We start from the raw sequence: 27,862 nt of genomic DNA on the forward strand, positions 1-27,862 counted from the left end.
GCCAGCCGAGGAATTAAAAGTGTTTTTTTTTTTTTTTTTTTTTTTTTTCATAGGAAGCAATTACTTTGTGGTTAGACATTATATTATAAAATAAAGCACAAACACTTTGTATTTAACCACGAATTTAAAAATTCGTGGTTAAATACAAAGTGTTTGTGTTTTATTTTATAATTAAAAGTGTATTCCAGCTCACCTAGTGACCGGCCATTGACAACATAAGTGCATAAAAGTTATAAAAAGTTGTCATTACACTAGTAAACGGCCAAGAAGAATAAGAAAATTGTTTCAAAGGGAGATTTGTAGATATGTGTAAAAAACTACTGTATTTAAAAATAGAGCAACAATTTGTCGATAAATGTTTTAAGTAGCATTTAGAGAAATTTGTATAAATTGTTAAGCCTTGATGCTAATTTGTTCGCTTTTGGGAACAACCCATAGAAATCGTTGTATCTTCCTTATTGTCGTGGTGAGAAATATGATCTAAACGGATTAAGAAAGAGAAAGCACCATGCTTTATATTCAAATATAGAAATTAATCACAGAAGTATTATGAAATGCACCTCTTCGAAACCAAAGGATCTGAACGTAATTTGAAAAAAAAAAAAAAATTTCGTAAATTTTTGAATAATTATTTTTACATGAATCGGAAAAAGAGTGAGATGACAGTAACGTTTGCAATACATTTGTCTTATACATTTAGTGGGTTTTTCTATATTTATATATTTCGTTAACAGTAATTTTAGTTACAAAAACGTAAAGTTAACCATTTTTATTTTTTTTATGCACGCTTTAAAATTTTTAACATTATGTACATTAATTTTTAATAATATAATTTGAAAGCGTATTTTATCACCTTTGCAAAGCAGTTTTTAGTTTTCGGATACGTTCAGAAATAAGCCAGAAAAGGAGTTCAGTAGAAATGCTCTAAAATGTATTCATTTGCAAACCTAACCTAAGTTCTGCTAAATTGGCAAATATCAATAATAATAAAATACAAAATAGATCACAACTTCGGAAACATGTTGATGTACCAATCATCTAGGACTGAAATGTCCTCATCTGGGAACGGCTGGCCCAGCCTCACATTGGACCTGGGCATCCGTTCAAACACCAGCTCCAGGAGTGGGAGACTCCGGACGTTGTTCCCGCAAGATCCAAATTGCTTAATGATTTCACGTTCAAAGCACCGTTTGATGTACGAGAGCATCGCATCACAGAAGTTCATGCAGACGTTGGGATTCCACAAATTCTGGAAGAAATATTATTATTAAAATATGTAGGTATTTAAATTTCATATCAAAGCCTTACAAAACTGAATAGTCAATTTGCTAATAAGAAATCTATCAGGTTTATACATATTTCATTATAAGATACACCAATACTTGTCACATTCAAATTAGTGGTGGTATGTACTTATATTCATATTTCAAGGGAGGTAGAGTGACCGATGGAATGGTAAAATGACAAATAAATTGGATCTTCTTAGTAATGAATGAAAGCGGAATATATTTCCTCTCCCAAACCAACCGAATGATTTATTTTTTAAAACTAAATTAAATATCAAAATATATACAGGATGTCCGGGGGTAAAGTGCACAAGCTTTGGAAGACGATGCTACATGATGGTAGAAGTAAAAAAGATATGTGACTTTCCCATAGAAGAATATTATTTTCTCCATACAAACAATTCTACTTGTATACCTGAAAATTACCTTTTAATAGTACTTATTACCATGTAGAATCACCTTCCGAGGTTGTGCACTTTTCCTCCGTACACCCTGTATAATCACCTCCCAAGGTTTATGCACTTAACCTGTAAAATTACCTCCCGAGGTTTGTGCACTTAATTATTTGCATACCGTGTTATTTTTGCAACCGGCTTTGTGATAGTGAAAAGGTAACTTTGCGGTGTAATTCGAATTCCTAAAATAATATTAGTTTATTTATTAATTTTCAGAGGCACAGCTCAGATTTTCGAAATCGAAAAGGAATTTGTTCCGAAAATAGCCGGTTCCTTGGAAGTATAATATCAGGCGATCCAGTGACAGCTACCATGTCAAAGATCCAGTCACCGGGACAAAATAACCGCGACAGAAATATCGACCATCTCTAGCTGTCATAGACAATGCCTACGCGGAGAGTGGTATACAGGGGCATTTCTCTCAGCTTTGGCCTTGAGACTCATTTGAAACCGCCACGCCCACCTCATTATTCTTATAGAAAATGAATAATATGGCTAAAAGCTCAGATCTCATTGGTTAGAGCAGAAGGGTTGGTTTGATCTCTCGCTCTCTACCATAATGACACGTGTAACAGAAAGAGATGACGGAATTTTGTCGTTAGACTTTTTTCAAATCATTCAAACAAAATGAGAGTGGTTTATTTATACACGCGGGTTGTCATTTGCTGCCGAAATACTATCATTTCGCGTCGAAAATATTGCGTGTTAAAGTTGTTCGTGATAAAAAATACAATTTAGCCAGTATAGTGTTAGCGAGTTACAAACATATATTCGACCTACCTACGTAAGTTCAAGTTTAAAGTGAATTGACAGTTTTTAGGTTATTCGTTCGGTTTTTTGTTAAACAATGCTTCATACTTGGCATATGTCTTCCTCCACAACGTATAAATGTTATTTATTATATCGACCAACTTATTCTTGTTATTAATTAGTGTTATCCTGTATTATCTTATTGTTTTGGTGAAATTAAAGATTTTTAAACATATGTAACCATGAGTTCAAAATAGGCAGAAAAATGTCAGAATTCTTCGTCGTATTGTCGGACAATCGTGTTTTGAAAATTTTCTTCAGTGTTTTTGTAAATTTCTTGTCATTTTGGGTTTCTTCTTCTCAGATTAACAAGTTTCATCTTAAGGAAATGCACTGTAAAAGTTTATTTTCTTAGTCAGATGAACCTTGCCCTTGGAAAACATTTCGACATTTTTCTACTTCAAGGACATTTTTATTTTTAAAATATTTTTTTGGGCTATTGAATGAATGGAGTAGGCCGAGAGCAATTATATTGTCTATGGTTGCATCTTATTTTTAGATGACCTTGAGTTTTGAAGTGAAACTTCTTTACCCGCGTCATGCAATTTCGAGTACCGGAGTAAAACCAACTCATGACCGAAACGAAAATGCGGGACCGATTAAAGTTCATTTGATCTAGTCAAAGTTTTGAAGTAAAATATAAATGCTTCTTAGCTCATCTCGACAACTGGCGTTGGTGGTGTAATGGTCAGCGTAGTTGCTTTCCAAGCAGTTGATCCGAGTTCGATTCTCGGCCATCGCACATAATTTTTTTGTTTTTAACGCCTTTTTTTTTTTCAATGGTTGACCATAATATCAATCCACTAAGTAATATTTTAGGCCTGTAGCATACTTGAAAAGTTAAAGAATGATATAAAATTTTTTATGATGTTAACGATAAAAAAATAAAAAAAAACATAAAATTACCATAAAAAATGGGCCAACGGCACGCGGTGTTCCCAAGCGGTCACCCATCCAAGTACTGACCGCGCCCAATGTTGCTTAACTTCGGTGATCGGACGAGAACCGGTGTGTTCAACATGGTATGGTCGTTGGCAAACGCTAAACAATATTAATTTCTATTCTACCTGCCAATAAATATATGAAAATTAGTATAAAAAAGCCCTAATAATACTGAAAACATTAGCAAGGTGTGTGCGACGTTGATAAAAATAATCATTACATACGCGCTTGAAAAAGATCGTAATTACATCCATAACTTTGCAGGAATTTTTTTTTTCAATGGTTGACCATAATATCAATCCACTAAGTAATATTTTAGGCCTGTAGCATACTTGAAAAGTTAAAGAATTTTATGATATTATTAATGATAGTAACGATAAAAAAATAAAAAAAACATGAAATTACCATAAAAAATGGGCCAACGGCACGCGGTGTTCCCAAGCGGTCACCCATCCAAGTACTGACCGCGCCCAATGTTGCTTAACTTCGGTGATCGGACGAGAACCGGTGTGTTCAACATGGTATGGTCGTTGGCAAACGCTAAACAATATTAATTTCTACTCTACCTGCCAATAAATATATGAAAATTAGTATAAAAAAGCCCTAATAATACTGAAAACATTAGCAAGGTGTGTGCGACGTTGATAAAAATAATCATTACATACGCGCTTGAAAAAGATCGTAATTACATCCATAACTTTGCAGGAATTTTTTTTTTCAATGGTTGACCATAATATCAATCCACTAAGTAATATTTTAGGCCTGTAGCATACTTGAAAAGTTAAAGAATTTTATGATATTATTAATGATAGTAACGATAAAAAAAAAAAAAAAACATGAAATTACCATAAAAAATGGGCCAACGGCACGCGGTGTTCCCAAGCGGTCACCCATCCAAGTACTGACCGCGCCCAATGTTGCTTAACTTCGGTGATCGGACGAGAACCGGTGTGTTCAACATGGTATGGTCGTTGGCAAACGCTAAACAATATTAATTTCTACTCTACCTGCCAATAAATATATGAAAATTAGTATAAAAAAGCCCTAATAATAAGAGAGAAGAATACTAGAAGTTTCACTTCTGTCTTGCGTAGGCTTGACACACCCACTTTTTTTCTACCTTGTCTACTGCTCTTTTCCGCACGGTAAGTACTGCTTGTATATCTGTGGTTAAGTACTGTATAATTATTCTGTTCGATTCAAAAAACCCGAAGGTATCGATCTAGAGAGTGGTATATTTATGCCTACGCGTCAGTTTGTGACATCAAAAGCAAAAGACGTTAAATGGCTTGTTAAAAAGAGCTTCTTGTCAACGCTTTCTTGGCATATATACCTGCACCAATGACTTTGACTAAAGAAAATTAGGTACTAGTCTTTATTCAATGACCGCCTTAATATATAAATGTTATCTATTACCTCGACCTACCTTATTAATGTTATTGATTAATGGTTATCCTGTTTTATCTTATTGTTTTAGCGAGTAAGCAGAAACATGTCGAAATTCGACTGTCGTAGATAAGCACTATCATGTTTGAAAATTTTCTTCTGTGTTGTTTTCGGTTCATCAATTTATTCAAATTTCTTGTTCCTTTTATAAACTTAAATCTTCAAATTTCAAGTCATTTTGGGTTTATTCGTATCAGCTTAGAAAAATTCCGCTGACAAAGTTTCCTTTTTAGAAAATGGGCTGTAAAGAACGATAATTAATTTTCAAACGATAGTTCATTTTCTCAAGACAATGATTTGGTAGATGTGGAACTTTGTCCTCGGGAAACATTTCGATATTTATCTACTTCAAGGAAGTTTTATTTTAAAATATTGTTCTGTACTAAATAATGAATTGAGTAGACTAAGTGCAATTCTATTGCCTATGGTCGCACCTTTTTTTTAAATGGCCTAGTGTTTCTCTATCTTTCACCTCAGCTGGTATATCTGTGGTTAAGTTGAGTACAAACTTTTTAAATACAAAAAGCCCGAAGATATCGATCTAGTCAGTGATCTATTTATGGTTATGAGAAACATACAATTTCACAGCACATGTAAAAATGTAAACAAACACCGGTAGAGCCTTTTTCAAAGCGTATTAAAGTTTTACACAATGTTAGAAAGAGAAAATACTGCGCTTTCAGTTTGTATACAAAAATTTTCTTAGACTTTTCCAAAAATTAAAAATAATTATATGAAACAACATTCAGCATTTGAGAAATATTTGTCAAGGTTTGCAAATTTTTGTAAAATTCACTTTTAAAAATTTCGGTAAGCGACTTAAACACTGTATTTTTCGTTCAATATTTAAATATTTTTAATTGCATGTGTCGATTTGTAATACTAAAATCTGCGGCTCTTTCGTCTGCTTTCAAGAACAGTATTTTATTTTGAAATAGTTCAAAACAGTGAATTTGTCCGGAACCGAATGTAATGTGAAAACATCTGCATTCTGATAGTTCACATATTATGAGAAGTACATTTCAATTTACGACAGTAGTTTTGTTACAAACTTCACGTTCCAAAATGGTTTTCCATATGGCATTGCGTCAGAGAAGTACAACACTTCTACGACTCTTTTTTTAAAATAACAGAGGCCGCCACTTCAGTCTACAACAATCAAAACTTTTCAGGCATTGAGATACTAATACTATCGGATTAAAAACTAACTGAAACTCAAATGCGCACTCAAGCGTCTCATAGGTACATAGACTACTATCGCATCAGTTAACCTTTATCACGTACCTGAAGGTATAATCAAGTACCTAACACCCGAAGAGGGGTCACTAGGGTCCCCCATTATACATCGCGGAGCGATTGTGTCTATTAGTATTCATTTTGTTCTTTCCAGTGACACTTAGATATTAGTTACCACCTACCGTTTTAAACTGGACATCGACCATCTTCGCCAAGAAGGCAATCATTAAGTGTTGCATATCCCATGTCTAGCAAACTCGGACACTCTAAGCGCTCGATTACCAACAAAACGGCTTCCAAGGGTGATCTTCTTCAACGTTCCTCGTGACCTAACGGACGAGTGCTTCCTGAAAAATGCCTTAGCAGGAACCCAGGACAAAGCAGGCCTAGATTTCGCAGTAAAAAGTTGCAAGCTAAGTCACCTTGCTGGCGCTCGAACTGGATCAACTTGCCACCGGGTCTTCGAGGTTCCTGCCCACATTCGTCACGTGCTGGTGGAGCAGGGGAAAGTCTTTGTGGACTGGAATGTGTGCCGTGTTCGTGACTTCATTGGACTTACAGTGTGCTCCAAGTGCCAAATGATCGGACATTCCTTCAAGTTTTGCAAGGACCAGCAAAGATGTGGACACTGCGCAGGCGAAGGTCACGCCCGGATAAACTGCCCAAAAGCCGCCGCCGAGCCTGTCTGCGCCACCTGTACAAGATTTGGGAAGCCCGCTGCACATCCGACTGGAGACAAGGACTCCTGCCCGGCCTACAAGGCTGCCCTTGCCAAGGACTTTGCAACTATTGATTATGGCGTCTAATTACATTGAAGAAGATGACGAGGTAGATTATGAAAATACTCATAATTTCTGTGATTGGCTAAAGGTTCATAGCAACTACAATATGGAAAATATTAATATTGTTCAGTTGAATGTTAGATCGATTTATAAATACTGGGATACTTTGAATGTCTACTTAAATACTTGTTGGAAGCATATTCATGTGTTAATGTTATGTGAAACAGCTATAACACCGAATCTTGTCTGTCTGTATAATATTCCTGGATTTAATTGTTACAACTATTGCCGAACTAAAAAATCTGGAGGAGGTATATTGCTATATGTTCGAAATGAATTCACATTTCAACAGAAAACAATAGAAACAAATCATTTTGAATGTGTGCTTGGCTCTATGACACTTCCAAACAAGAGTATTTTAAACATCATAGCAATATACCGCCCCCCCAACTGTAGCCAACCACAATTTCTTAATGAAATATCTGCCATTCTGCATACTATAAGCCCCAAAGAAAATGTTTTACTTATAGGAGATATTAATCTAGACTTGTTAAATTGTCAAAACCCTATTATTATGGCATATGAAAATATAATGTCGGATAATTATTTAATCAAATGTATTTGTGACGTAACTAGAGAAGCAGTTTTAGCAGGAAAAGTTACTCGTACTTGTTTAGACCACATATTTGTCCGATTTAACAGTGGATGTAAACAAAGCGATTCTCTTTCCTCATGTGTATGTAATAATATTACTATAGCAGATCACTTTTTAACTGCAGTTAATATTAAATATAGTGCAAGGAAAGAAGCCCCAGAACACGGGGAAAGAATTTCGTTTTTATCGCAAAACAAAATCGACAAAAACATTCATAATTTTAAGTGGCACTCCTTGCTTGAGGAACAAGATTGCAATATACTATATAGTAAAATTAAAAACAACTTTAAGAATTTGTATGAACAGAGTAAAATCGTTATGAATTATAAACCCAAAAAAGACCTCTGTCAATAAAACCTTGGATAACTTCTAATATCTTAGAAAACATTAAAAAAAAGATTCATTGTACAGAAGGTGGAAGAGTTTTCCTAGCAATCAATTCTTTGAATTGGAATATAAAACTTTCAGAAATAAGGTGACAAAAGAAATTATTAAATGTAAGTCTACCTTTTTTAACAATAAATTCAAAAATTATTTTGGAAATACAAAAAAAACTTGGGATGAAATAAATAAATTATTAGGACGCAAGTCCAAAAGTAGTTGTGACGAAATAATCTCGAAATATATGTTAAATACGAATAATGAAGAAACCGTAGCAGATAAGTTTGTTGAATATTTTACAAATAGTGTTAGCTCTATGATACATAAATGTGATTATTTAGCATCGACCGTCAGGCCGAATGAAGTGCAACATAGTATGTACCTACCCAGAGCTACCTGCCAAGAAATCAATATTATTGTTAGCAAATTAAACAATTCAAAGTCACCAGGGATTGACAACATTCGAATGTTTGACATTAAGACACATATTAATATTTTAGGGCCTGTTATAACACACTTTATCAATTTAATTTTATCGCAAGCAGTAATACCAGATGAACTAAAAAGTAGCATCATTAGGCCAATTTACAAAGGGGGCAAACATACAGATATTCAAAATTATAGGCCAATAAGCATATTGCCAGCCCTAGAAAAAATACTTGAAAAATACATTTCCATAAAACTTAATAAATATCTAGAATCTTTCTCTTTGTTGGATCCCAACCAATATGGATTTCAAAAGAAAAAAAGTACGGAAATGCTGCTTCAGGAATTTTCAAATCACATAAATTATGAATTAAATCTAAAAAAACAAGTGTTGGTTTTATTCATAGATAACTCTAAGGCATTTGATACCATTGATACAAATAAACTATTAGAAACACTGGAGGCAATAGGAATTAGAGGAAAGCTGCTAGTTTTATTAAAAAATTTACTAACTGATCGACAAATAAGAGTAAAAATTCTTAAAAAATTTAGCAAAAGAAAATATATCTCAACAGGTGTTGCACAGGGGTCAATTCTAGGGCCAACCCTTTATATTATTTATGTCTCAATTATGAGAAAATTGTTTTCATTCGCTAAACATTTTGTATATGCAGACGATACGGCGCTCGTAATATCGCACGAAGATCTGGTTACTGCAATGAACCTTATGCAACATGATTTTATTGCCCTACTGAAATGGTCGCATGATGCAGGCCTCTTTATAAAAGCCAAAAAAACTAAAATTATGCACATCAGATCTCCACACGCCAGATGTAATGTAATTCCTTCATTATATACACACACATTTGACTGCATACATAAAAATGTTGCACAGCCCTGTTCATGTGAAACCATTGATTTTGTCAAAAGTTATGTATATTTGGGTGTTACTATTGACTGCTACATGAAATGGGATATACACATTGCTAATGTTTGTAAACGTCTACGAGCTATTGTGGGTAGGATTTATAAAATAAAATATTTCGTGCCTATAAGTACTTTAAAGTTAATCTACTTATCTCTGGCTGAATCCACTATACGTTATGGAATTACTTCTTGGGGACATTCTTGTAAAACTAATATAAGCTATATACAAACATTACAAAACTCCATTATAAAATTGTTAATCCATAAATATGACAATCAACACAGAAGTAACATTAAATTAATATACAAGTGTCTGAATATTTTACCGGTCAGAGGATTATTGTTTTATAATATTGTAAGTCAACATGTTATATTGTCTGATTCATTGTATAGGGAAAGAGTTTGCCATAAACATAACACAAGATTCTCTCAAAATGAAGGACTGGTAGTTCCGAAATGTACTAATAAATATGGTGAAAGAACTTTAAACTATATAGTACCCAAAATTTTTAACCTATTACCAATGACAATTAAAAATAATAACATGTATACTGCTAATGTTAAATATAATCTAAGGAAATGGTTATTGGATAATAATGATTTATACTGATGCCCCTGAAATGGAATTCATATTGTTAGAAAATGGAAAAACAATTATTTTGTAATACCTGACTACCTACCTCTATTTATGAAACTATTGATGTACTTGTTGATAATACTAATTTGTTCATACATTTATTTTTACTTGCTTATTATATAAGGCTTTTTATGCTGCTATTTAAACTTTTCTGCAATGTAACCAATTTATGTAATTATGTACCGTTCAAATTGTATCTTATGATTTTATAAATGTTGTCTCTATGTCCCTGCTGACAAACTACATAAGTAGTTTAGCGGGTTTAAATGTGAATAAAATAAAAAAAAAATAAAAAAAATAGCGGTAAAAAAATCGAACGTAACTCTTAACTAACTAGCTAAATAACCGTCACTCCATTTCAACGCAGGGGAAACAGAGGGGACGGACCGCCAAACAACTCGGTTTTAGTGATAATAACATCACTCCTTGCCTCATTCACATTCAAACATCCTCTCATACGTCTCATCGTAGGAATTCAGTATGCGGGGCTTAAATAAACTATGTTATCTTTAATTTATCTTATCTAATACATACTTTTCCAGTATTCTGACTTTTGACATGGCCCGACTCAAGTATCTGATTCACTTGATCGTACCATGTCTTCCTCGGGCGTCCCCGATTTCTGCTCCATTCATTCATTCACAACTCCATTTTGGACTACTAGCTTCGCTTCGTTAGATATTTTTCAAACGAGAGACTGTAGACCAAAGATATTAGAAGAACGAGATGTGCTATGCGCAGTTCGTACTGAGTGGAATTGTTTTGCCGACTGTCGCCGGTTTTGTTCACCAATACTACTGCACACCTTCGCTTGCGCTAAGGTATCCGCACTAATACATAGAACAGATTTCTGTGCGTACACGTCCCGATACCGTTCAAAGTACCCTAATTAGGTAGTACTCCGGCTACGGTCCGGCGGCCAACAAAGCATATCTCGTTCTTCTAATATCTTTGCTGTAGACCTTCCATACTATTCGCTATCAGCACCGCATCAGCAGCAACGTGCGATGCTCATTTAAGCTTTTTCACTGGAAAGGGCTGCAATAATGTTATTAGGTATTTACTTAATAACATTATTGTAGCCCTTTCCAGTCATTCACCTTATACGACAGTACTTGTTTGCGGCGAGTAGTGAACACTTTTTCTACGATTAACTAAAATCTAAATTATAGAGTAGGTATGTCATGTAAAAAAAAAAACAACTTAGATTTTCTTCAATAATTACAAATTAAATATCTAGTTTTTATTAATCAATTAAATCAATTGATTTTGAAACAAATGCTTATTTTTTTATTAAGGCCCCTTAAAGATGGTTTTAAAGGGAGATATGGAAATACGAATGTTAGAGGGAGAAAAAAAACGATAATAATTAAGCAAAAATGGTGAAAATATTATGATAAATGAGGAAAAAAACTCTCGAGAATGCTTTAGTTGCATTTAAAGATACACTGTGAATTTTTTCGTAGCTGTAACATTAAATAACAGAACAAAACGTGTTTTAAATAATTTTCGGAGGTTACATTGCGTTTTTCATCCTTAAAAAAAAATGGTTAGCTCTAATCTGCATAACTCTGATCAATTTAATCCTAAATTTATACACCTCCAAATAAATCCTCCTGGTTTACAATTCATAATACGATATTAAATCGTCATCAGAGATTACACCGGCTGAATGATTGTAATTAAACCATTATAACAGTTGTTATTGTTGAATCGGGTTTATATATTAGTCCTTTGTTGTGAGGACTATAAAAGAGGATACGTTACAATAAAGAAGAATTTATTACGTAATGATATTTAGCATAAATATATTCAATTAGTAACAATAGGTAAACTAATTTCATATTATTTTTATAAGAAATTAATGGGAGGGAGACCAATAATTTAAACCTCAAAACACAATGGAGATGACCAGAGGCGGCCCGTGAATGAAAATGCATTTTTCTTTTTAAATTTAGAATATAAGTGTAACATATTAATTAATGCGGGTACCCTAAGTGCACTGAAGGCAAGTGAATTTTGCAACACTTTGATCACGCCGTATCCAATGCGTCTTTAATGTATTCTTTTTTCCAGCCGAAACGTTAATTATACTAAATACCATCTATTTCGTATAATTAACGTTTCGGCATAACAAATAAATATATATTATCTTAAAAAATAACATATATATATATTGTAATTCTACTGCACAAAAATGGGGACAAATCACAGATAAACAACTATCGCCCAGTTTCTTTGATCAACTCTGTATCTAAAATTATTGAGAAAATTGTTAAGAATCAACTCAGCCTATATCTAGAAAACAAAACATCCTTTTCAATAATCAATTCGGTTTCCGTCCAGGTTTAGGCGCTGAAAATGCCATTGCCAACTTGAGTAAAATTATCGCTAATAATATCGACAAAGGAACAAAATGCATTGCGCTCTTCCTAGATCTAGCAAAAGCATTCGACACTATTTCTCATAAAATTCTGTTGAATAAACTACAGCGTATTGGTATACAAGGTCAGCTCTTCAAATGGTTGTGTAGCTATTTAGAAAACAGGAGCCAAAGAGTGCTTATCAACGACACTATAAGCGCCCCTGCTAATATTAAATTCGGCGTACCCCAAGGTACACTAGGACCACTTTTATTCAATATAAATATTTTATATATATATATAAATGATCTATGTAACAGTTCCCTGGCCGACCACATTATCATCTTTTCAGACGACACAGTTTTATTATTTGAAGGCAAAAGCTGGAAAGTTGTTCACAGTAAAGCAGAAGTATTTTTAAACAAGGTCAAACAATGGCTAGACAACAATCTCCTCATTCTCAACCTACATAAAACCAAATTCATCCATTTCAGTGCAACACAAGCAGGAAAACCAAAAGAAATACACAACATCATTATACACCACTGTAACGACCGAACCACTTGTAATTGTGTTATCTTAGAATGTGTCGATAGCATCAAATACCTAGGAGTTATCATAGACAAATCTCTGAGATGGGGCGAACATAAAGACAAAACTTCCACAGAGATCAGAAAACTAACTCATCTATTCATGTCTGTTAGAAATATACTTTGCGTAAAAGATCTCAAATGTACCATGCCTTGTGTAACTTATTGCTGGAATATGCATCCTTGGGATGGGGAGGATGTTCCGAAACTTTACTTGACCTTCTAGCAAAAGCACAAAAATCACTTCTAAGGGTCATTCTTAAGAAACCATTTAGGTATCTCCCAGTGATCTATTATTTGAAGAGGTACGAGTTCTTGATGTGCGGCAACTGTATATAAGAAAAATTATTTTAAATACACAAAAACATCGACACCACTATTCATCCATTGATCATCTCCACAACACTCGTCATGCAAGGAGGAATCCAGTAGTTCCACCCACAACAAACACATCACATGCACAAATACAATACTCCTACTTAGGCCCTAAAGTGTTCAACCTCATTCCCGATGCATAGAAATTGAAAAGGGCTAGCGCGTTACTAGCAATTGGTTTCTGGGCATGGGGAGAGTCGAGAGCGAACTCATGCTAACACAAACTCACTAATCTAATATGAAAAAATATGTACTTACATAATAGCGTTGATAATATTATGTTAAATTTTATGTTTTATTTTCCAAAAGGCTATTTTATACTTAAGAGAGATAAGGATCTAAAGTCTTTTTTTATTTCAAGTTTAAAAATGGTTATTTTTGTTCCTAATACTTGATCTTCATTGTTGTTATTATTTAAATTTAAATTTACGAATCTTTTGCGCGGTTTTATTTCGATTACTGTATAATAATGACTAGCCATTTAATAAATAAGGATTCGAAATTTTAACATTGGAAATTCATATGTCATACGGAATATATGACTGGTCTAGTAGTGTGTAATTTCTATCACCTAAGAAATTCTAAAAATATAGTACTATATGATTCATATGTCTTATACTGATTTATAAATGTGGAAATTCTAAGTATACAATTGTAAATGTTCTCCAAAATGCCATGCAAAGAATATCAGACTTGTGATGTCCCGAAAGAAACCATTCATCTGTTCTGAATGCAATAACTAATGTTATCCAAATTGACCCTGGTAATAAATTACAACTTTGAAATTCATTCAAGGATAAAGAAACCATCCTGTCACTTCGAATGCAATCAACAATGTTCTCGAAATTTGTTATGACAGCTTCGCCATTCCATTGTAAGAATATTGTGTACTAAATACACAATTTTGCTGTCCTGAAACGGGAATCCTTCCCAATTGGACAGTCAATGGTTCATTTTGTTTTGTATTGTTTGTAATTTTTATATATATATATTTATCCCCTCTCGTACTATGTTGATCTCGCGCGACGGTACGCCAGGTATATGTTGATCCATTTGCATTTGTTGATCCACCCCGGATATGTTGATCCATTACCCAAGCTGGCATACATATGTAAATCCCTACAGATCAACTTGTGTCATCGAGATTTAGCTGTAAGCCACGCCCATTTTTCGGTCGCATATACAGTTTACACGATTTATTTTGTTGATCTATATATTTCTGACAAACTTGACGGCTTGCGTGCGTTGTAACTTAACCGCCAATTTCACGCGCGTTGTCGTACTTTTTAGATCCTGTTAGTACATTCATATTCTATGTACTACGTTTCGTGACTTAGCAGGGGTGCCCGGGTTCATGGGGTGAGGTTTGTGTGGGTTGTTTGTTTGAGGTTTGTCTGGGATTATATAAGAGAAATTTTGAACTTTGATTGAATAAAATTTTATTTTAATGTATCTTTTACCGTCTCTCCCGACGTAAGTTTCTTGTAATGATTAAGTTGAAACAAAGCGTAATATCCATAATATGTGCCTATTATAATTGCGGCGATTAGATTGTTGAGAATTAAATTTTTCAAATTTTAAATTATGATTGCTAAAAAATTTATTCTAATTTGTTTATTACTAAACATGGCTAAAGTCATTTCAAGCTACGATTCCAACCAACGAAGTTTTAGTATATGTTCGTCAATCAACAGGAGCCATAATGTCTGTACATCAGAGCCCTCGAGAACTATTACAATTATGTGTATCGCCGCCCCGGGAACCATTTATTAGATAACCAACACCCCTACCATAGTTCACCGCCAACGTTTAGCGAGATTGTTGTTTATTTCTTATATTTTTTACATCATATCCACACAGGAGGCCCTGAGGAAAATCGTAACCCTCAGGGCCTATGTCATCTTTGTGAATGCTGTGTTGGGGGAATTTTGAAGGAAAGGAAGGAGAGTGAGTTCTGGGAAGTAAATAGGTTTGATGGGTGGGTAGTAATCTGGGGTTCAGTGTGTTCGAGTGATATACATAAGAATCTAACTCTCCTACTGCGTTTCAAGGCGATGCGTTGAAAGAGGACTAATCGATCCGGCCCACCACGCAGTTATTGTGGTGATCTGCCGTGCCGATCACTCAGATAATATGTAAATAATAGTCGCTTGGATACCTACTCCATATTATTTGGTTTATTTAGTATTTATACAAATGGACAGTATTCGAGATGTTATTGCAAAGAGAGGACGAGTTATAACAGACACGCCTTTTTATACGTCTCGGTCATGCTGTCTCACTCAGATATGCCTGTCTCTTTCATACCGACAGACATACGTTCACCACAGTTATTAGGCAGGCGCATCCGCCGCCAAGCCCTTCACCTACCTCACCCCATAAACTCGGGCACTCCTGATAAGTCACCAAACATATCAAACAACTTGGGGTGACCTATGGTAGAAGTGTGGGTTATCCAATAAATGGTTCCCGGGGCGGCGGTACACATACCCTCCTCCCAAATTGTGATAAACGTCTACTTTCAAATGTAAAACATAATTTAAAACGTACCTAAATGACGGCCTCCGTTATCGAGGGGTAAGGCTATCGACTAGCAATCCGAAGTTCGCGGGCTCAAATAAATTTTACTAAAATTAATTTGTACTATTTTACAATAAGTGTAAAATAGTACAAATTAAACCAACTCCCAACTTCCTCCTCGTCATCTCCTTCAAGGTTCACAATATCTTCAGTCTCACAACAACCCCAATTGGGAATGCCATAGTCTCACTGGCTCCAGACGGGAGCAGTTGGGACTCTGGTGTGGTATTCAAATTTTTTTTTAAAAATGAAAACAGAAATATTGTCATTATTATCTATAAGCAGATGCCAATTATATTTCCTACAAATCTACAGCTAATTTCGAAAAGTTGAATAAAGTGTTTTTAGCACGGCAAAATGGAAAAATTGAAATATTATTATTGTAGACTAATATTAGACATTAATACATCAATGAATAACATTAATTTTACATGACCACCCAATGAGAAGCTGATTTTTTTCACAGTTTGTGTAGAACCAAACACGTGCGTGTTATACTAATACCAGCTAGAGGAGAGCGTAAAACACTTCAATATTTTTTATTTAAATATTGATAATTCCTCGATGCTTCATATTAATGTTTCATAAAAAAAATACAAATCAAATCACACCACATCCAGACAAAGAAGCCGATATGTTTTTATACACTAACAACGTTTATTTGGATATTCTCTGTACGAAAACTAATTTCGTTAAAAAATAATACTGTATTGTGAATTCGATCAGACCTACCCTTCGTTGTTAAGATATTGCACCTGTGTGTGGTCGCCGGCCGGGATATATCAACACCCTGATTAGAATACATTTAATTGTTTTGTCTTTGATTTCATAAATATTTTTAATAAATTAAAAACGGCTATGGAATTCCACGTTTTGCCACCGCGATACTATTGATTACTTAACACGGCTAAATATTTCAAACCGACTTATTAACGATTCCAGAATGAATTTTATTTATTACTGTTTTAAAAATTTATCTGTTTCTTTAGACAATTAAACAACGTTTTATTACTTATCCACTGGAGCGATTTCTGCCATATTTTAGACCGGTCGGTGGCCGAGTTGACAGTCCCACCCAGGCATAGTGTGTTCAATTCCTGGGCTGGCTAAGTCCTCCATCACAACACAAGCAACATTTTCAGCTGACTGTGGTGGTAGTAGGAGATGTTCAAATATTGCCAGGTTATTCTTAACCCGGGAATGTTTGTCTTTCTTTTAAAAAAGTAGTTTATATTGTTTCTGTTTTTATGTTTTCGGAGGATACCAGTACAATTGACCCAGTAGGTACTACAATTAAATCTCAGTTTTTTTTTAAAGTTTTTGTGAATACAGCTCCCAAGTCTTGCTCAAGTGCATGTCCGTCCGTAACACTTAGTCAATGTACTTATTTGTTCGTTGTCCTCTCGTTCCTAATGTGAAGTTGCTATTTTAATTTTAATTCATAAATGAGATCCCTGAGGCGTATGTGTGATTAAACCATGTTTGATCGTGTGAGGAATGTGGAGATCCGCAAAGAGTGCAAGGCTGATGTAAGCGTAATGAGTAAGATTAAGAAAGGGACGCTTAGATGGTTTGGGCATGTAGAGCGAATGAGCGAAGATAGAAGTGTAAGAAGGATAGTGTAATAAGTGATGCGAATGCGAATGGTAGCAGAAGTCGGGGACGCCCGAGGAAGACATGGCACGATCAAGTGAATCAGATACTCGAGTCGGGCCATGTCAAGAGTCAGAATAATAGAAGAGTATTATGAGACGATGTATGAATGTGAATGAGGCAAGAATTGTGTACCAAGACCGAGTTGTTTGGCGGTCCGTCCTCTCTGCCTACTCCTGCGGGGAAACGGCGTGATCGTTAATTAGTTAGTTAGTTAAATATACACGTTGTTAGGGGGAAAGTTTTATCTCATTCATAAAAAAAAAACTTTTTCCCCTTTTTTTATTGAGATTAAAGCAAACTATGATATTAACATAATTTTATTTTTTTATTTTATTACACTAAATAGTTACGGTTCGTGATAAGACTGATTTTCTTGAGGCCAGATAGTGTATTACGTTAAACATAATTGAAATTTTGAAAAATTATTATTCAACTAATTAAAAAACTTCTTTTCCTCGTCGAAGTTATTAAAATTGGACAACTTTGGTTGAATTGGTTCAATTGGCCCCATATAATATTCATTTGGGCCACTGTAAAAACAACTTCATATAAAATATAATCGAACAAATTGATTAAATATAATTGCATTTGTAACCACCTTGTAGCTGTTTTTTAGTTTATGCGTTATTTTATTTCAAAGAAAGATGCCGACTTCCGGTCATATTGTTGTATAATATTAAATATGAGATGTTTCTTTTAAGAGCATTTCATTTTATTTAGAGAACTTTAAAATATAAACATTTCCGGTAAGGGTTCCATGATAACTCAACACAGTGACAATTCAAAAAACCTTTAAAAAGTGATATAAAGTCATTAGAAATGATGAATAAAAAATTTAAACCTAACCTAACCTAACCTACTTAACCCAGTTAATAATGTTTTTGTTTCATCACTTTCCATGACTTTATATAACTTTTTAAAGATGTGATGAATTATCATTTTGATGATTTGAATATTAATATTTGAAGTTGAGTTGAGTTGTGCGATTATAAAGTTTAGGATTTTTTTAACCTAATAAAATGTGATAATCGATAAAAGATGGGTGGATTCATTGGTTATAGTATAGATCATTTTGTATGTCTCTATATTCAAATTCGGAGATATGATTTTTTTGTGACACCTCTCACAAGAGTGCCCCTGTCTTTACGTGTTAAATACATAGAAACTATTTCGCCACCCAGTTGGGCAGCGTTATGGGTCAGGTTAAGAGAGGGTCTGTAGGAATGAATGTATTAATGCGGGTCTTAAAGAGGCCCGGATTATATTGAGGAAGAAAAACAGATGCCGATAGCTCGTTCCACATGCGAGCCGACTTACGATAAAACGAGTCGGAGAAACGACCCGTTCATATATGTATAGATAACATCAACTTAACTGTGAACGTGTATTCCGCTCGTGTCCGTCGAGTATCAAGCACGTGCACGGTGCACCGGGGATCAATGCTGCTAGCTCCTTTTAACAGGCTCTAATAAAATATCTGTAGAATAGACACAACATACGCACATTTCGTCATACATGATTTTACCGTACATATGCCTCAGGGATCTCATTTCTACAGTATTCAGTCTACTTTCAGCCTTCTTCTGCCAGTTTCATGCCTCACTTCCATATATTAGGGTAGGTATAAGCACTCCATTGTGGACTGCTAGCTTCGCTTCTTTGAACAGTTTTTTGTTAGCTCCAACCTCGTTCAATCATCCATTAATAACCCATTATAACCAAGAACCCGGCCACCCCTACTAAGTCACGAAGCGTAATCAGGAGAGATGGTAATAGATGCAAGTTCAAAATTTCCCATATAACATTATGCCTTTTGCCGCCATTTTGGATTTTGATGGTCAAAAGGTATCCCTCAACCAGTCTCTTTCGATCCGGCCCGCCACGCAGTAGGTATTTTTTTATGGATTTGATTTTTGCGAAAGTTTCGTTTCAATCTAAATACGCATACGTTTCTTATAAACAATTCAAGTAACAAACAGTCGAATGAACACGTCATTTTTATTTGAAACGGTACCATCTCACAGTCATTTCATGCAATATTCGACTCTAGAGACTAATACTTTGAGTTCAATATCACAAAAGATTACGGAATCAGATAAAACCTTGTGATGAACAGTCCACCGATTGCCCCCTTGGTTGGTTCATTTAGTAAAACCATATATAGGGACACAGATCAACTTTGTCTAATAACTTCTTACCTGGATCAACATACTACGGGAATAGATCAATATATATGAGATCAACATAAGTATGCCAATTTGGGTAGATCAACATAAATTATGCATCCGATTTCCATACAAATTTTGAAAATTTTATGAACAGGAAATCAAATGGTTTTTCTGGCAAACTGGCAACATTGATAATTATTGTACCACTGTTGTCAATTCATTCAGATGTATTCCATAATTGCCAAGTTATATGGTGTTAAAGGTGGATCAACTTAGTCTAACAACTTCTTACTGGATCAACATACTACGGGAAGAGGTCTATATATATATATATATATATATATAATATATATATAAAATAAAAATAAATAAATTGTTACATAAAAACTTAAGGAGTTAACGAGAAACTTTTTATAAATCAGTAGAAATTGGGTATGCGGGGTCTTAAATAAAGTATGTTATCTTCATTTATCTTAGATATTGTTAAAACTCTCGTTTGGGGAAAATGTATTCCCTTTTCCGGCACGGAAAGGTTAAAGTGACAACTTTAGTCAATAAAAACTAATTGAGGAAACACATTATTATGTGCACATTACCAACACGCGACGCCACGACATACTAGCAATTTCTGAATACAGTTAGCTAACAGCAGTGGAAGTGAATGGTTTTGTACTATGGATTTAATAAATAACGAGTCAGATGAAGACTTTGAAGAAGATTTGATGCAAATTATGGGTACATATGATACTTTAACGACTCAAGAAAAAGAGAATAACTAGGCGTTACTGGGTTCATGAAATAAATCAAAAGAGGAGTATGTGTGGTGAATATCATACTCTGTATCCAGACTTACTTTAAGATATTGAAAGATTTCATATGTATTTTCGGGTTACTAAAACACAATTTGAAGAAATACACGAATTTATTCAAAGTGACATACACAAGATTATTTGTCACAGTATGATCCCTGTATATAGCTAAACTCATGTCATATAGAACAGGATATTCTCACAGTATGATCCCTGTATATAGCTAAACTCCAGCGGCGTAGCTACCTAGGGGCTACGCGGGGCAGTGCCCCGGGGCCCTCAAGCTCAGGGGGCCCTCGAATCCTTACCAGAAATCTCGATCGAACTGAACTTTTGGAAATTTCTCCCATTTTTAAAATAAATATGACAGGTTGCATCTTGCAACCCCACTTTAATCATGACAACTCAGTTGAGAGAAATTCAAAAGTAATGCCTAGGGAATTCCCCTAAATTCTTTCTGTAGGTTGGCAGTGTTGTCAATTTGACGGATAGTGATATGTGCATCATTTCCCAACGACACTTGTAGCGTATTAAAATATGGATAAAAAGAAGAAACCCAGTGGTGCATTTAAACGCAAACAACGCCAAGAAAGAGAAGATAGTAAACAAAAATTGCCCAAAATTGACAAGTTTTTTAGTCAGCCTTCTGCAAGTACATCTGGCATCTGGTAACTGCAGTGTTGGTTGAGAAGCCTGCTGAAGAAGATTCGACAATTATTCCGTTGGAGATACCTCCGCCGCCGATTATGCGAACGTGGATGATGTTTGCATGACACACATAAGAGCGGAGGGTTTGGAAGAACCACAGACCTCTTTAACAATATTTACTCACATTTAAAAACTAAATCCGACTAGATGGTCCAGTAGGGTTCATACGATATCTGCAATAAAACTTCGTTATTTTGATATTATCAAAGCATTATCAGAAATAGTTCTAAAGAGTCCTAATAAAGATGAGCGTAGTGAAGCAGAGAGTATTAAAACAAAAATGCTAAATTTCGAGTTCGTGTTGCTTTGCGAATTTATGCACAGTGTATTGAACGACATGAATTATTCATCCAAAACTTTGCAAAAATGCGACATCAATTTGGGCGAGGCGAGTAAAGTTTTAGCAGAGACCAAAGCAAAGTTGCAAATTTATAGAAATGATTTCGAATTATTCAAGTGAGCCAGTGAAACTGCAAGAAAATATGGTATTGATACACATTTTCAAGAAAAAAGGCAAAGAAAAGTTAAAAAACATTTTGATGAATTAGCTGCTGATCACCGATTTCCAAACCGAGAAAAAATATTTAAAATTGAGATTTTCAATAATGTACTAGACACAGTAATATCGCAATTAGATACACGTTTTATTGGTATGAGTGCAGTCTGTCATATATTCGATTTTCTAACACCAAAATTTTTATTACATGTTGATGAAGCAACTTTATTACAAAAGTGTGACGAATTCCAAAGAAAATATTTAGATATAATAGGCCCAAATTTTTCACTTCAATTTATTAATATTTACCATCTAGTTTTACCTCAACTAACTCAAGCATGAACTGTTCACCAATTATGTAAGGAAATAATGAGCAAATATGGAGTGCTAATGTTATTATTCTTTACAATTCCTGTCACTTCTGCAGCAGCTGAAAGGTCATTTAAAAAATAATAAAAAAAATATTTAAGAAATAAGATGGGCCAAACTCGACTACTCCGACATTTATCGCTAATAGCAATTGAAAACAAAACCGCATCAAGCCTGGATTTAAACGAAGTCATTGATACTTTTGCGAAAACTAAAGCTAGGAAAAAAATGTAAATATAATTGTTATTTAGTCAGTTGGTAGGCCCGACCTTTATATAATAAACCCTTGAATCTTTTCGTTTTATTAGCCAAACCTACACCAAGTATTAATTGTAATTTATGTTGTTACTGTTTAATATTTTTATTACCTGCCCTGCAGTCTGCAGTGCACAAAAAAGAGCTTAAGTAGCTTAGCATTTTTAAAGTTTTTGTATATTTCATATTTTTATTTGATAAAACCTAATCAGTTTACATAGCAGTGGGGCCCCATTTTTTTTAATTTGCCCCAGGGCCCTTGATTACCTAGCTACGCCACTGCTAAACTCATGTGATATAGAACAGGATATTCTCACAGTATGATCCCTGTATATAGCTAAACTCATGTCATATAGAACAGGATATCGTTTTACCAACTCAATTAATTGTTCATCGGTCATTTCGCTAAATAAATGCAAAAATAATATTAAATTGGCCAAAATTCCGTATATGCTCGGTGACAGTTCTCGAACGACTGACGCGTGGCGTCGGGTGTTGTCTAGAAACATACTGCGCAGGCCGCGTCGGGTGGCGTGTTTACCCCCACCATGGGCAACACGCCGACCTGGCACGTCTAGATCGGGTGGCGTGTGCGCGCATGGCGTCGCGTCGTATGTTCATAGTGTGATTCTGGTCTATAGAAAACAATACATTTGATTCGACTCAACACGCATCGCGTTTCATCGGGTCGCGTCGGGTTTTAATAATGTGTTTCCACCTTAAAACATGCGTAATTATGTAATTAACTAGTAAAAGTTGACTTACATTATTTTGTTTGGGCAAATCCTGCACGTTGAATGTTTTTAATTCTTTGACTATACCCTCATCGTCTCTGAACCCGCAGACTACTGTGTCAATGCCCACCAAGAAGCACTGCATCCACCAGGCACGTGTTTTGTGTTTCCTGAAATAAAATAATTAACAATATCTTTCCTACAAATCCGCTGTCATAATGACCAATATTGAATGTCGAAATTCGTGGCTTTGTATTTCGAAAATGGCCTAAAGGTTATCGCACTCATTTCATCGCCTCATTTCACTAACTTGTCCGAGGTGAGGCGATGCCGATACGATGCTGTATACTGTAGTGTGCATTGCAGTATGGAGTTACATTTAAAGAATTCTGAACGGCTCTGTGCAATATTATGAAAATATGAAATTATGATGGAAATGGGAAAGGAAAAATAGGGGGCCCCATTATTATATTCAATTTTGGAGGTGGGTATGGTATTAGTTAAAATGACGCCACTCACAACATCCCCTAATATGACATAGGCCCTGAAGAAATTTATTTTCATTGGGGACTCTTGCGTGGACGTTTTTTTTTTTTTTTTCATTATTTCTGGCTTTCACCCTTCAAGGATGTTCTTGGCCATCATTTAAAATTATTGAGAAATGAAAGGTGAATTTAAATATTAATTTTATTTAAAGAGGCAAATTTCAAAATTATAGTGAAAATTGGTGTCGATTTCAGACTTAGAAGAGATGAGATATGTGAGATATACAATGAGATATACAATCTGGGGAGTCAAGGACGTGAATTTTAAAAAGATGGGAAGGAACGGAACAATGTCCGATCCTCATTCGAATTAATGAAGAAATATATTTTTTGGAAAAATGAGGGAATTGCTGAAACCACGGTTTTGATGGAATAGTCCTTTATGTGTGGACTTAATATAAAAAAAATATATTATCTGTTGCCCATGTGCCCCCAAGCTTCTAGTTAACGATTGCCCATGTATCCTCAAGCTTCTATTTGTTGCCCATGTGCCTCCAAGCTTCTAGTCAACGATTGCCCATGTATCCTCAAGCTTCTATTTGTTGCCCATGTGCCTCCAAGCTTCTAGTCAACGATTGCCCATGTATCCTCAAGCTTTTATTTGTTGCCCATGTGCCTCCAAGCTTCTAGTCAACGATTGCCCATGTATCCTCAAGCTTCTATTTGTTGCCCATGTGCCTCCAAGCTTCTAGTCAACGATTGCCCATGTATCCTCAAGCTTCTATTTGTTGCCCATGTGCCTCCAAGCTTCTAGTCAACGATTGCCCATGTATCCTCAAGCTTCTATTTGTTGCCCATGTGCCTCCAAGCTTCTAGTCAACGATTGCCCATGTATCCTCAAGCTTCTATTTGTTGCCCATGTGCCTCCAAGCTTCTAGTCAACGATTGCCCATGTATCCTCAAGCTTCTATTTGTTGCCCATGTGCCTCCAAGCTTCTAGTCAACGATTGCCCATGTATCCTCAAGCTTCTATTTGTTGCCCATGTGCCTCCAAGCTTCTAGTCAACGATTGCCCATGTATCCTCAAGCTTCTATCTGTTGCCCATGTGCCTCCAAGCCTCTAGTTATAAATTATCTGTTGCCTATGTGCCCCCAAGCTTCTAGTTATATAGTATATGTAGCCCATGTGCACCCAAGTTTCTAGTTATAAAAATAATTTTTACTCCAGATTAGTGCAATCCCATACAGATACAAATACAAATTTTAACATTTTTTAAAAATAAAAATAGATAAAGAAAAATAAATTAGCAATTAAGGACAACTTTATATACTATTACAACGTTATATATTATCTTTTACCCATGTGCACTAGTATTTGATAAAATGTAAAAAAAATAGTTACCCTTTTTAAGAATGTAGATAGTATCAAATGCTGACCTGTGCAAAGAATGTGATGCTATCTCTCATCCTAAACTATTACAAAAACTATCTAATAATGGTATAAATGGTGATGAACTTACTATTTTTAGCGATTACCTGTCAAACCGTAAGCAAAGTGTGAAAATCAATAACTGCAATAGCTATCAATTAACAATTAGCTACAGCGTACCTCAGGGAAGCGTTTTAGGTCCTACCTTGTTCTTAATATACATAAATGAATTGTGTTATCTTCAAATAGATGTCAAAACTGTAAGTTTCGCTGATGATACGATTCTCCCCTTCAAATCAAGCATTTGGAATGATGTATACATAAAAGCTAACAGGGGCATTGTAGGTAAAATATGGTTAAACAATAATACACTAACAATGAATGTGACCAAACCTAAATACATTGAATTTAGTATTAATCCTTCCTTAAGAACCCCAGAAAATCAAATTCAAATTTGTGCTTGCCCCCTGACAAATGCGATTTCATGTGATTGCCCTTATATAGAACAGGTTACTAAAATTAAATACTTAATTAATTAAATATAACCACTACAGCAAACAAACATAGAAAATTAATTAACTTTTTTAGACAAACTCGCAACTTTTTCAACCTAAACCAGCTCAAAACAATCTACTATGTACTTTGTCAATCTTTAATAGAGTATGGTATTATAGCATGGAGAGGTGCAAACGCTCTTCAAAAAAAAATTTTTTTTTACAATATTCAAACTGCTCGTGATACTAGAACCAAAGGACATAATCTCTTACAAATCCCTTTTGCTAAAACAACTTTTGGCCAGAGAAATTTAAGATATTTTGCAACAAGGCTATATAATGCTCTCCCACTAGCCATTAGACTGAACAATTTTTGTTAAAATATAAAACAGACACCGAGTCTTGGATCATTAGCCAAAACAAATCCAAGATCAAAAAATTTATAAAAACTCCTTCATAAGTATGTTCTGATTGACCAATTTATCATTTATTATTATTGTTTACTATTTTTTATCATTTTCACATTGTCATTTCATGTAATGGAATATTATATGTATCAAATAATATAAAAACAGTAATTTATGTATCCAATACGTCTGTCTCGACACGGGTATATCCTAGTGAGACAGACATCGAAAAACACCTGTAAAAAACTTTATATTGATAATAAAAATAAAAATAAAATATATATATATATTTTATTTATATATATATATTATATTAATCAATTTTAAAAAAATGTGAAATTTGTGAGTGCAATTTATTAAGGCATATTTTTACATTTGCAGCGAAATTTTAGGAAGAACTTTGTTGTGCCGTGGATAGGAATAAGTTTGCGGACCACTGACTTAGATAAATAATTGTTGTATAAGTACCTGAAAGCGGTTTCTTGCCTCTTTTCCACAATTTTCCATTTGGTCTTCAACTCGACAAACGGCATCTTCCTTAGCTCCTCCCGAACCTGCTTCTCGGAGAGGCTTCCTGACAGAAAGTTCTCGCTTAGCGAGGATCCTTCCGTTAGAACACCGTCCATTTCAGCTTCGTAGAACAAACGGTGCTGGTTCAATTGGCTCTCAAATACGCAGCAGAATGCTAAATTTTCATTCACCGTGCGCTCAATGTCAGGATTGCAAGAAGGGTTTTCTAGAAATGTGAAATACAAATAAACAATAAATTGAATTTTCAAACAAATGTAAAATTATAAAATAAACATACAAGTTTTTTCGAAGGTGAAAATAATACTATTTTATTTTGGAAATCTCACAATTACAATCACAAGTTCATGCCGTTAGCTTTAGTCTTTAGAAATTTTGATAAGAATTATTTATAGAGCAAATGAATTCTCTTCTTCAAGATGACACTCGGGCATAGCAGAATTGTTCATCTGTAATTGTCAGATGAACATTATGGCAAAATCGTTAACCTGTAATTTTGTCAGATGAGCATTATGGCAGAATTTTTAACCTGTAATTTTGTTAGATGAGCACTATGGCAAAATTGTTAACCTGTAATTTTGTCAGATGAGCATTATGGCAGAATTGTTAACCTGTGGTTTTATCAGGTGAGCATGTCCTATCCGCTATCCGCATGCGGCAAATGGAATATGTGAAAAATTGGTTCAAGGAGAGTCTAGAAAACCAGTGTCGAAAACCAGTTTCGAAGGAATCGTGGGCTGTATTTTGGAAAAAATTATTACTTTACCCTTTGTTGTGCCAGTGAGTCGCTGATAAAAAATGATATTTTTAATATTAGTTTATTCATAAAATAATGATGGGAAAATTATTTGTTTACCTGAGGCAATGTACTGTGCAAACTTGTAACCCCAAGTGGAAAAGGCCTTCTCTTTCTCCGTAATGTTGACTTTCCTCGCCTCAGCTTCAGTTGTCGTTAAATAGTGGCCATATATAACGCCTCGGAAAAGGCAGGCGGAGAACCTCAACGATTGATGAATTTTATATGGCTGTTGACATATTTCTTGTAACAACCCTCGCGAACACATAAAAGGCACATCCTTCAGAGATATGGCGCTCTGATCAAAGACATTAAAATCTTCCTTATGGTCTTTGAAATATTTAAGAAAAAATTTAATTTTTTCTTCACCTTCTGTGTTTTTGATGACACTAGTTAGATTGTGGTTTAGGTCGAAGTAAACGCTCCCATCCGGGATCTTGTTGATGTATTTCAATTGAGAGACATCGTTTGTGAAATTTCTCTGAGCCCCGACGCTGTAATGGCCTATCAGTTTAGGCCTGGGGAAATACGGGAAGTCCTTCAGAAATAATTTGGGATCTGTTGGAAGTTCCATTTCTTAAGCACTTAACCGCGAATAGTTACATATATGTAGAAAACAAAATATTAACAAAATCAA

General features: G+C 34.8%; 1 protein-coding gene and 3 non-coding genes across 4 annotated transcripts; all 4 read right to left on the reverse strand.

Moving 5' to 3' along the window:
- Positions 1-175: 175 nt before the first annotated feature.
- LOC149411214 (decapping and exoribonuclease protein-like) lies at positions 176-27,862 on the reverse strand. The gene is made up of 4 exons (XM_089647069.1): positions 27,286-27,862; positions 26,370-26,637; positions 23,118-23,256; positions 176-1,249 (listed from the first exon to the last, which is right to left on the reverse strand). The coding sequence occupies exons 1-4, from the start codon at positions 27,797-27,799 to the stop codon at positions 1,004-1,006; spliced, it is 1,167 nt and encodes a 388-aa protein (XP_089503195.1). The 5' UTR covers positions 27,800-27,862; the 3' UTR covers positions 176-1,003.
- On the reverse strand, positions 3,469-3,587 carry LOC149411215 (5S ribosomal RNA). The gene has a single exon (XR_016304931.1). It is a non-coding gene; the product is annotated as a 5S ribosomal RNA (ribosomal RNA).
- LOC149411216 (5S ribosomal RNA) lies at positions 3,910-4,028 on the reverse strand. The gene has a single exon (XR_016304932.1). It is a non-coding gene; the product is annotated as a 5S ribosomal RNA (ribosomal RNA).
- On the reverse strand, positions 4,351-4,469 carry LOC149411217 (5S ribosomal RNA). Its single transcript, XR_016304933.1, has one exon. It is a non-coding gene; the product is annotated as a 5S ribosomal RNA (ribosomal RNA).

The sequence above is a fragment of the Hesperophylax consimilis genome, chromosome 26 (genome assembly GCF_061612785.1).
Source record: "Hesperophylax consimilis isolate HC1 chromosome 26, BYU_Hcon_1.0, whole genome shotgun sequence".
NCBI lineage: Eukaryota > Metazoa > Arthropoda > Insecta > Trichoptera > Limnephilidae > Hesperophylax > Hesperophylax consimilis.

Bases quoted from the DNA above. Each gene is read 5' to 3' on its own strand.
- LOC149411214 (XM_089647069.1), bottom strand. From the start codon at position 27,799: ATGGAACTTCCAACAGATCCCAAATTATTTCTGAAGGACTTCCCGTAT. The intron at 26,638-27,285 runs GTAAACAAATAA...TCACATTTCTAG, and splicing joins TGCACAGTACATTGCCTCAG to AAAACCCTTCTTGCAATCCT. The intron at 23,257-26,369 runs GTACTTATACAA...ATTTTATTTCAG, and splicing joins AGGCAAGAAACCGCTTTCAG to GAAACACAAAACACGTGCCT.